Genomic DNA, 11559 nt, shown 5'->3' with positions numbered 1-11559 from the left:
TCAGATGACCGCACTGAGTTCACACACGTGTGCATTTACTCAGAGGCATGTACCTATTATCGATCGCAGCAGCACGCAACACACATCTGTACACACTCATGTCTGCATTCACACACACTCTAGGAGAGAGCAGCGAGAGAGAGAGAGCCTCAGCACGCAAAGCATTCAAGCTATGTGCGGTCTGTGTGTGGACACAGCTAGGTACAATCGTAGCATTTAGACAAGTCCTAATTTACTTAGGATGGGCTCACAGCATATGGAGGCATCCACAATGGCCAACTGATAGAGAGACAAAGAAATTCCAGTCTTCTGGCGTTAAAAAACTCAATTCAGATCTGGTCATAATGGCTCAGCTGTCCTAACCAAAGGAAGGGAGAGAATAGGGTGCCTTGTGATTTTCCCCCTTTTCACCCTCACCCTCCCTCGCTTTTCTTCTTTTTTTTTGTGCTTGAATCTTTTATCTGTGTTATTCACTCGGGACTCTTCAAAGTAACAAGCCTCCTTCTTTTTCCCCGGTACTGGACTTGGAACCCAAATTAGAGACTGCTTGATTAGAGCAGAGAGGAGGGAGCCAAGAGAGAGGGAGATGTGGGTATTGGACAGAACAAATCGCACCCCTACAAAGTGCCTTTTATCCAAAGACCCCAAGGCTCAAATACCCCCATCCCTCCCCAAGCAACCATGGCTCTGCTTGTTTTCCTCTTATCATTTATTTAGTCACCCGTTGATGTTTTCTGCCCTACTTTGTGACGTTTAAAAGAGGCAGGAATCTCCAAAGGTGAATGCTGAATGGGCTGAAACTGAACAACACAGCTTTACCGTCTCCTCCTCCTCCTATTTGTCAATCTCACATCTCTGTCAAAATTTAACACATCGGCCTGAGGAAAAAAAACAAAAAAACAAGTAAAGTGCCAACACAGTTTGACCGCTCACTCTTGGGGGATCCTCTTCGTCTGTTGGGCGGGTATTGTCCTACTGAGCCTCTGTCCTCTAACAGGAGGATGTCACAACATGTTAGGTCTGGGCCAGTTTATGTAGCGCCAAGGCATCTCCGGGCTGTCTGTCTGCCATCGGAAGCGCAATGTGAGGAGACATGTTAACGGGCAGACCCCAGCCCCACCGCTGTTAAAAGCCATGCAATATGCAGGAAACGGCCTCTTTTGTCAGCAGGTTGGTTAGACACAGACCACGACGCTCCTCTTCTGCACCACCCAATAAAAGTTTTATCTGGATTTTAAAGCTGATCCATAATTTAAAGCAGGAAGAAAGAGATTTTTACACTAACCAGTCAACAAAAAACATATGCGTCTGATGAGTTTTGTACCAGGAAAAAAAGTGTCTTTAAAGTAAAATTCCACCTCTGTGTTTCCACATTTAGGTATTTAGATGCCAAAACTTGCATTGAAATGTTTGTCTTCAGTATTCATCACTAATATGAACATTTCTTACTGATATTTCAGCAGCGACAAAATAAATGTTAATTAATTACAATTAAAATTAGCGTAGAGGGCAGACCCAGATCCCAGAGGGCACTTCTGGCTTCCCACAGTTCAGCTCAACATCACAACAATGGGCCCTCTGTTAGTATTCTTCTGGTGTCCAGGCAGAACTGAGCTCTTCACACTCAGACTAACCCATCAGATCCTTCTGTGGGCCCAGTCGCCCCACGCAGTCATGCACTACAAAATATACGTGCTGAACATTGCAGTGGTGACACTTCTAAACTAGTGAGTGATCATCAGAAATGTGTGATTAGACAGGTTGAGAGGGCATCAGAGAGTCCAGATGTTTGGTTCCCAACTCAAGGTCACCTACGCTGGCCTTGACGCGCAATGGCCCTGATCTTCACCTGGATGATTATTTCCTTTTCTTCATTTCTCTCTCTTTCTGTCATTATTAATTTCTTCAGTCCCTCCCTCCTTCACACAGCAGTATTGATAGCTGTGATTTATTGTGACAACGACTGATGTATCTGTAAAGGCAGCTCCTTCATGGACACAGCCAAAGGTTAATAAAATTGGTTCTGATTGTATCAATTTTACAGATAAGCCATTCACAACAAGTGTAGTCGGGTGAATAAGAAGTCAATTCAGGCCTTGGAAAGTGCACGCAGGCCCAATGAATAGCTGCTTTTAGGTGCTTTTTTTCGTTAGGAGGATAAATGGAGAATTGCAGCTCTCTTCTATTGCAGCAGGCAGCGGAGGCAGAGTGAAGCGAACCGAGGTTCAGACGAGCGTGCCAGTAAATTGCCCTGAATGGGTTCTGGAGGCTGACAGGCCCTATTAAGACAAACGGCTTTCCTCATCGGAGAGATAAAATAAATCAGGTGTTTAGTCAAATTAAAATAGTTTGAGTCGAGAGGGCCCCTGGGAGCTCTCGGAGAAACTCAAGACAGATGTGGCCAGAGACGAGAGGAAGACACCCAGGAAAGAATTCAGCTCCTGCTGGCCCCAGGCCAGACTTCACTGTACTGTTATCTACATCTCTGTGCTTTTATCCTTCTCCCCCTCTCTTATTCTCTCCATCTCTTCTGTTTTCCCATCTCCTCCTTGTATGTTCCCCTGGATCAGCTTGTCACACACGAGTGTAGTGGGAGGAGAGTGAGTTACTGTCTAGCCTCTCACTGGCAATTATGTTGGCTGTGTAAGTCAATGGTAGGATCACTTAGCATTGATTAGGCGAAGGAGAGAGAGTAGTGCAGCTGCTCTGTCTATTGCACAGTGTGGACATGTGACTGTGGACAGAAATAACCTTATTGGACTGTCACTGTCAAGTATAAATGCATCAAATACATTGATGATAAAATAAAATCTATTCACTGATGATTGTAATCGGACATTCAGAGGCACTTTTTAGTTTGTAGATATTAAGGTTCTTGGTGCATTTCTTTTTGACAAGTTCACTCATTCCTTTAAGGTGAAATCTGCGTGGAGTTCCTTCTCTAATGTGTTACTGGAACGGCCATATAATAAAAAACTTGCGTAGTTTGGAGGCCAGTACAAACAGTGACTTTCAACACTTTCTTTATGCTCACCCCTGGTAGTCTGATATAATCTCCCACCTCAGTTTGACAGCTCCCTGCAGCATTCACTCTCTGTGCCTGGGAACAATTCCTTCCCCTTCTTCCTTGAAAGCTTTGAACACCAGCTCCAGTAGAATACACAACTCCAGGCTGTGTGCGACCTAACACTTTCCAGTGAATTCACTGCAGTTGGTTGCTTCCTAAGTGGTTTTCTTTTTACTATATATTGTGTACAGTACAATAGCATGAGACGATGAATGTTGTGCGCAGCATGGTCACTTTTCTATATTTGGTACTTTACAACGACTTCTGCAGGCTCTCTTAAAAACACGTACATCCAGGCCATTTAGTTTTAGACCATTGTGGAACTTTGGTGTGTACAATATTGTTTCTTCTCAGGTACGCACAATACATACCCATTCCTATTATGACTCATATTCTCCAATTTTTGTTTCTTCTTTCTGCTCCTCGCCCCTCCACTAGGTACTCCAGAGAGCCTGGCAGAGAAGGAACACCAGCTCTCCACAATGATCACCCAGCTCATCAGCCTGCGTGAGCAGCTCCTGGCTGCCCACGACGAACAGAAGAAGCTTGCCGCCTCACAGATGGAGAAACAGAGGCAGCAAATGGAGTTAGCTCGTCAGCAGCAGGAGCAGGTAACACCCCCCCCCCCCCACATTCACAGTGTCTCACTCCTTCTTTCCATCCTTCCTTTCTTCCTACTTAACATCTATTCCCATTACTCCATTAGATTTGTTTCCCTTTTTTATCACTATAATAAACCCCTTTAAATACATTTGCAACAAATTTTCAACTGACTATTTCATTTTAAATTTCATGCCTGAAATGTGCCAATAAAAATCCTGCTCCTCCAAAGGAATTTGGAATAATATTAGATTTAAGAGATGCGATAGTCGACATTGCCTCAGTTATTTTGGTCATGCTCTCTCGCCCACGTTTATGCTGGGTGTGTAGGAAAAAGGTTATTATGACTTGTACTAACAAATGCGGCGGAATGTGTGAATTAAACGTTATATTAAACATGGAAGTCCTCTATATCTTATAAATCGACTCCTATTAGAACAAGCTTGGCATTAGATTTGCAGCACAAATCAGGCCAATGAGCCATATTGTACAAATCAGCAAATTAGCAGAGGCCATGAAGTGTGTTAATGTCTGGGAAGAAATAAGGACACAAACTATCCACACGGGCGACACTTTTATTATCACCAGCCACTCTAATGGCTATGAGTCAATTATCAGCGAGGAGTTCACTCAGAGTTTTCTCAGCACGCGCTCAAGCCTTCCTGTGGTAAATGAACAGATAGACCATATACCTTAGAGTGATGCATTTGGTCATAGTGCACTAATAATACATTAACAGTATTGATTTTTTTACTAATCAATGATGTTCATTTGCAAACTACGCTCGGCTCTGTGAGCTTTGTAGACGTTGCAGCATAAATGAACAGTGATATAAGATATTTTACCATTCTATCTTATTTTGAGAGAGTGGAATATTAATAAAATGAAGAGAGAAAGAGGGGGAGGGAGAGATGGGGCGAGAGGGAGAGCGAGAGAGCCCGCTGAGAGCTAGAATGTCATCAAGCCATCAAGATACAACACAGTAATTAACTGTTGACACTCGTGAGGAAGCCAGCACAAATTAATCTTGACACATTTGCAGACGACCGATATCTTACAGTGAACACTTTGTAATTATATTTAAAAATGAAAATTAAATGACACTTAAAACTAGGTTGTCATGCTCAATGAAGTGGGCATGTAGAAAGAGGGACTGCTGGGATGAGAGGGATTGCGGTGTGGCTGCTCGTCACTCGGGGGGGCAGGGACCTCTGTCACCCGTACACCGCCTGTGGAAGTTATCTCCTTTGTGTCCGTCTGTCCTGTAAATCAGTGGAGTTCTTTTACCACTGGTTTTAACTGTGCTTTTCATTTAGAAAATTTACCATAATTTTGGAGCACTTTATTTGGAATGATGTTTTTTTAAAGACAAGACAAATACTGTTATTCTGATTAACCAATCTACTTCTTTCTTTCCTATATTTTTATTGCATCGTATGTGAAATGGCCAAAAATATTCAGATATTTCGAATGCGATAATTATCACTATAAATGTCACATTTTTTATCTTTAAAGGCTAATTTTTGCTCCTGAGTGTCGGTTGTAGTTTTTGAGTTTATTATTATTATTATTATTATTGAACTTTCTCACCAGGCTGGCCCAATGCATAAACAATATATCAATATATACTAAACTTTTGTTATATCCTTATTTATGTGATATATTGCAATAATTATTGTTATGGTTTAATCGCTAAGCCATAATGTGTCATCTATCTTAACACACATTACATTTCTGTTTCCACCCAGATTGCAAGACAACAGCAGCAGCTTCTGCAGCAGCAGCACAAAATCAACCTCCTCCAGCAGCAGATCCAGGTCAGTGACTCCGTTCCTGTTGGTCTGACACCCGCAACTCACACCTCTCACTTTCTCCACACTGATACAACATGCCTCCCTTGACAGTGTAATTAGCGCGGTCACCATGAGCCAAATGTCTGGATTTAATCGAACAGATCAATAAAATTACACATTACAATATACATATCATTGATTATTTCTGTTAGCCTCTCCTTCTCATCTTTTTGGATTTAAAAAAAAATATCGCTTGTCTTTTTATCTTAAATTTTTTTGGTGTCAAACTAACATGCATCACTCTCATCAAATGTTAATTGCCTGTTGGTAATCGTGAGGGGTTTTAAAATATGGAGGAAAATAATTAGCACATCTTACTGAACAAAAAAAACGGGGAAAAGTAACAACAGCTAATGAGTCCTGGTGATGGAGAAGAGCCCGGAGGTGGGGGACATGAAAGAGGATGGTAAACGCCTCTGAAACGAGTCGGCCACAGAAGGGCAACGTGGCATGATTTCACACAGCACAAGAGCTGCTGTGGGTGGCATTGTTTCTTTTTCTCCTTCTTACTTATTCGTTCCGTATTATGTGTTTTTAACCTATGCACCTCATGCCAGATTTCATCACCTTCATTAGTGTGTATGTGTCTTATGTAATACATTACAAAGCAGGGCTGAAAGACCACCCAGGCTGCATGTTGCTGAACATAGTGAGACGGTACATGGTAATCCAGGGTTGGTAACGGGCAGTGGTCAAGGCTGTGAGCCTGGATGCCTGTGTGGAGCTAACGTTATCCTGCTGGGTGTTCTTAGTGTCAGGCACATCCTTCTCCGTTCACCTCCTCCTCCTCCTCTGCTGCTTGTTCCTCCAACAGACAACTCCCTATTTTCTCTCCTTTCATTTTACCTCTTCAAAACACTGGCAATAAATTTTTCCTCCATCACCTTTTAGCACTTTTCAATAGAGATACTGTTTGGGTTTTGTACTAAAGAGAAGATTCTTCTGCATTCTAGCACCAGAGCCCTTCATTATAAACAGGCAAAGCAAACTTCTAGTTTAGAACAGTTAGCACAACAAGCAGATTTACTGCTATGACATCAAAATGACTCTTTCAAGGGCTCTTTGCAAGAGAAAGCCATACTGTCAACATGTTCTTGAGAAGCCACTAGTCTGGACCTTTCACTTCAACTGTGGACAGACTACCGGAAAAATTATTCATTATAGCACTTCACTAAAAAGAAGCACAGAGTACAACACTCTGTCTAGAAAACACTTTAAAATGAAGTACCTTATACATTACCAAGAGGCTAGTATTACTCACATCATGGAGGGTCCTTTAGTTATGCTCATTGAGCATAAGGGCACAGCCCTAATGCATCTCACTTTTAGTGGCCCTTGCTTTCATCACAGAGTTAAAGGCAGATGATACCTGAAAATTCCCCTTGATGCATAGTTTTGAGAGAGGGTGGCAGGTCGAGTGTGCATGGGAACATGCTTCTAAATATCAATTTCAAACACTTGAACAGAGATACAAGTAAAGTCCTTTCTTGTGGAGCCCAGATAGCCGACTTCTTCTCCCTTGGCCCAAATGAGCCACAGATCTTCCCTGATAAAAAAAAAAGAAAAGCCACATCCACAATTAAAGAAAACAGTCTCATGTTCAGACCATCTGTTCCTCTGCCCATCAGTCTCTGCTGGCCGCACTTTTCACACAAAGCACCACCAAGACCAACTGAACCACTCTTCAAAAAAGTTTGATCACGTGCAAAATTTGTGTATCCAAGAAGTCCTTTAATGATTCTCCATAAAGAGTGGTCTGGACAACAACTCCCATGATCCCACACCTAGATCCTCCCGATATTCAGCGTGCTGATGACCACTCCTCTTGGAGAAGCAGAGTAGATAAAAGAGAGAACCGGTGCAAGTTAGTGAAGCTACTTTTTTTTGCCACTCTGTTTTCATTACTGCTGCCTCTTAAAAATGCCCTGGCCATTTTAATATATAACAGCTTTGACTTAATTTGTTTCGTAAACAAGCTCCCAGCCTGTATGTCACAGACATTTAGCAAAGTGGTAAGCAGTGTTCAGGGATTGAGTTACTCTCCTATTAGCATGGAGAGCACTAAACTTTATTGGAAACCCTGCTGGCCATCAAAGTCCTTCTGTTTTGGCCTCAGGGAGGAAACCAGGAGAAAGCCTCTTTTTAAGACCTTGTATTGATGATGCAACTGATCACATCAGTGGACATTGTAAACCGTCCAAACAATAAAACCACCGGGATAGCAACCGGAGACTGTTGATGGCATGCTACATGTGCGCTTACATGTGGATTGATGGGAATCCATCAAGAGGTTTGGAGTGGGGCAGTGTGCAGTTTAATCAAGTTTTCCTTTTGAATAGCCATCTCTCTTTTTTTATCCTTTCTCATCCTTCCAACAAGAGAGGGAGAGAGATTTCGTCTTTGTCCTTCGGGATTACAATGTCACTTGTTTTAAGATAGCAGATGTTTTGATTGCAGTGTTAGGGGCTTATCAAAAGTTAAAGCTCAAGGCTTTGTGTGTTTTTCCCTCAGCTTGTTTGTATTCCTTCAGTCCATCCTCGCCGCTGAAATCATCTTGGCACTAATTCAATCCCAGGATGAGATTAACTCTTCAGTTGATTTAGTTGAAAATTTGGGGGGGAAAAAAACTACAGGATTTTTTAAGACACATATGACAATTAAACACATATATTAGCAGAGAGATGCTCTGTCCCATATGTTACTTATCTCTGAGACTGTGTAGGCAGCAGGAGATTACAAAAAAGAAATAATGAGCACCATGTTTCTGCTTTTCTTATTTGTCTCAGCTCAACATCCGTAGGATACACTAAGCATTATGTGTCTCCTCTTCATGGCTTTTCTGTTTTATGAACTTGTCCACTTTCTCCTGCTCCTAATGGATGAGCAGCGACTGAGCATCATGTTGAACATCAGACTTTTTCTTCCATATGCATTTTCGAGTTAGAGTACATGAGATTGAATAAAAAAGATGCATGTTGGTAGGCAGTGAGCAGCATTAAAGTGCTAATGGCAGACTTGTATATCGATGTCTTCCTGGTTATCAAATGAAATCAAATGCTCTAATGAGAGACTGAGCTGTATCAACCACAAGTGATAGTACTGTCCATAGCAGGGCCACAAGCACCCATCCCCTCACATGTTAATGATGCCAGTTCCTGCATTCCTCAAGGAAAGAAATAAACAGACTGTTTGACTCCTCAGACACACATGCACGGAGGTGATGGTGTGCAGTAGAGATGCTCGCAGGGACCCGACGCATTGATACGCACATCAAGAGAATAAATATTGGCTGAAAGGTCAGGGTGAACTTTATCTTCACAAACAGGCTGGAGGGAGCAGGGCTCCCCAGATGAAACAGAGGGACACTTTCAATCCAAATCATTTAATTTTTTTTTTTTATCCATCAAAAAAAAAAAAGAATATCACAATATCATGACATTGTCATGTGTCATTGGATTTGGCCTTGATGTGCCAACACTGAGTAAAAGATAACACACTTCTGTGGAGGCCATTGTCAACAAGAGCTTTTTTTTTTTTCATGTTTATTTATTTTATTTTAAATGGTCATCCAAGATGTCTGGTTCAGTTTCCCTTTCACCTGTCCTTTATCCCTATACATGGCCTGGCTTTAAACTCCAGCTATGTGCACAGACATAACCTGTGTTTGCAGCAAACCGTTAAACCTGTGTCCACAAAGATACACAAACACACACACAAAAACACATGTATACTTAGAGGCCTTCTCAGATGTGTGTTGACATTTAGGGGTTCCATGCTAAAGGTAAAGATTAAAGATGAAATACAGAGAAACAAGCATTTAGCTGCCAGCAGTTTAGTAGATGAATATTTTAGAATATATATTTTGTGAAGACACACTATGAAGTACAGTGTAATATGGTACTGTTTTGGTTATTAAAATAAATCTTATTTTAACGTTTGTTGATTTGCTATTTACAGGATTGCGAAGAAAATCAAGCACAGGCACTTCACTTTTCTTTTATACTACCTTTTTTAAATACAGACATTATCCAACATGCTACTGTTTACTTTCAGTTAATATATTTTCAGCAGGGGGAAAAATCTGGCAGGCAGAGTGTTTTATTCAGTCGCACATGGATTTCCCATTCCCCTCCGTTACAGAGAAACCAGAGAATTCACAGGGGAAGCTCTGTAAAAGTGTCTTCTGTATTCAGTGGCTCTCCCCAGTTAGACTGATTTCACAGATTTTTAATAAAAATCTAGTCCCTGCTTGGCTTTAGCTGCACTCAAGTACTTTCCCATTCCTATTGTGATGCTATTCCAGTGGGATTCTGTTGTATTCTTAGAATGTTTGGGGTCACAAACCTAAACCAACATAAATCATCAAGTCAATGTAAGATCTTTGTCACTGGGAAGCAGTTTCTCTCTAATAATTGGCTTGGATCAGACTGTGTTGGCTGTTTTCACTCAGCCTCATGCTTCTATCATTATACTTTATGCACTTTTACACAAATAGTTATCTAACAAGATCTCCCAGCATGAACAGATTCTACTGAACTGCTGTTTTGTCCATGGATATATTATCTTTTAATGCAGGTTTATAATCACTTATCTATTATCATAAAAAAGAATATGCATGCTCTCCAGTGCACCACAGTAATTTAATGCACTGATCCCGTTCAGTTACCATCTCAGAGAAAAAAAAAGACTACAGCATTGTAGTGAATATTTTTTAATTGATCAGATGACTTTAAATAAACACGTCTGGTAATTGCACAAAGATAATAGTGCTAATTTGTGGATTCTCAGAAGCTTTTGTTGTCTCTGCAGCACAAATGATTTTCTCAGTGAGACTCTTATTTATGCACTGGCAAAAAAAAAAACACACACACAAATAGACATTGTTAAAGAGAATGTGCAAGTCCCCCAATTAGCACAGCTAGATTGGAACTGTTAGTACGATAATAAGAGAATAATAGAGCAGGGAAATGATAATATATGTATAAGTGTGTGTGTGTGTGTGTGTGTGTGTGTGTGTGTGTGTGTGTGTGTGTGTGTGTGTGTGTGTGTGTGTGTGGGTGTAAACGCTGTGCTGCCAGTTCTTCCCTTGTGTTGTACAGCCCTGTGTTAGCCTGCTAGTAGGATTATGTGGGGGCATTAACAGCCTCGTCAGACGGGCTTGGCTCTCGCCCAGGGAGGCTCAGTCCAGCATGTTCATCCTCCATTTAAGGAGACTGTTAGCTGATGAAGATGTGCACATGCAAGACTGAAGATAAAAGAAAGCAGTGACCCGACTCATTAGCCCCTGTGATTTAATATATTGACACTTTGATACAAATAATTCCATTTAGTGGACTCCATCGGCGGGTAGGGAGGGATCAATTCAATTAGTTATGAAATGTGACTTCTTGTCAGGAAGCAGAAGAAACGCTGACGTTAAACAAAGTCGTGTGCAATTTAAACAATAAAGCCACCGCGGCCCTGTTAAAACTTAATGATGCACAAAAAGGTGTAATGGATACAACCCCGGCTCGGCGATGGCAGTGATGGTCTGCAAATGAAGCTAAGTGGCTGAACAGTTGGCATGTAATGCCATTTGTCTGTTAAAACAAATCCTTGCTTTAGGAATATAAACAGTAGAAGCTGTTTGAACGGTCTGGGGTCTGTGGCTTTTTCCCTGGATGAAATGCACCTATTAGCATCAATTTACTTTACACAAGTGCTGATTTAAGTTATAGTGCTACACAGGCAGGGTTACTGTGCTGCTGTAGTAAGTGTAAATAAAGACATTTAAGGATGTAAAAGCTAAACAGATACACCCTCTTTTATTAACCTGTAACTGATCGCTTGCTTTACTGCAAAACACGCTTGCTCGTTCTGCGTCTCTGCCAATGAGGTGGGAATGTAGACAAACATCGATCAATTATTGCTGTAAATTACACAATAAGGCCGTGCCTTTGTGTAATTGGCCTTTGTGTTCCGACACCTCAGCTGTTTAAGCAGCAATAATTAAGAGGCTCCATATGAGCAGTGCCACATGAGCGGCTGTGATGTGTGAAA

At 41.4% G+C, this 11559-nt stretch overlaps 1 protein-coding gene and 1 long non-coding RNA gene across 16 annotated transcripts in view; one reads left to right on the top strand and one right to left on the bottom strand.

Annotated features, from left to right (window-relative positions):
* The window catches only part of LOC109636801 (uncharacterized), a 174204-nt gene that overhangs the window by 15619 nt on the left and 147026 nt on the right, over nt 1-11559 (bottom strand). The window lies entirely within an intron of this gene.
* Nucleotides 1-11559, top strand: part of sox6 (SRY-box transcription factor 6) — a 133843-nt gene that overhangs the window by 74953 nt on the left and 47331 nt on the right. For all 14 annotated transcript variants that reach the window (XM_069524421.1, XM_069524436.1, XM_069524416.1 and 11 more), the window contains 2 exons: nt 3506-3678; nt 5416-5484. In XM_069524421.1, coding sequence (XP_069380522.1) covers nt 3506-3678; nt 5416-5484 — 242 coding nt within the window. The remainder of the gene's footprint in view (nt 1-3505; nt 3679-5415; nt 5485-11559) is intronic.

The sequence above is a fragment of the Paralichthys olivaceus genome, chromosome 1 (genome assembly GCF_024713975.1).
Source record: "Paralichthys olivaceus isolate ysfri-2021 chromosome 1, ASM2471397v2, whole genome shotgun sequence".
Classification (NCBI taxonomy): Eukaryota; Metazoa; Chordata; class Actinopteri; order Pleuronectiformes; family Paralichthyidae; genus Paralichthys; species Paralichthys olivaceus.
This window is presented reverse-complemented; position numbering and strand designations above follow the sequence as displayed.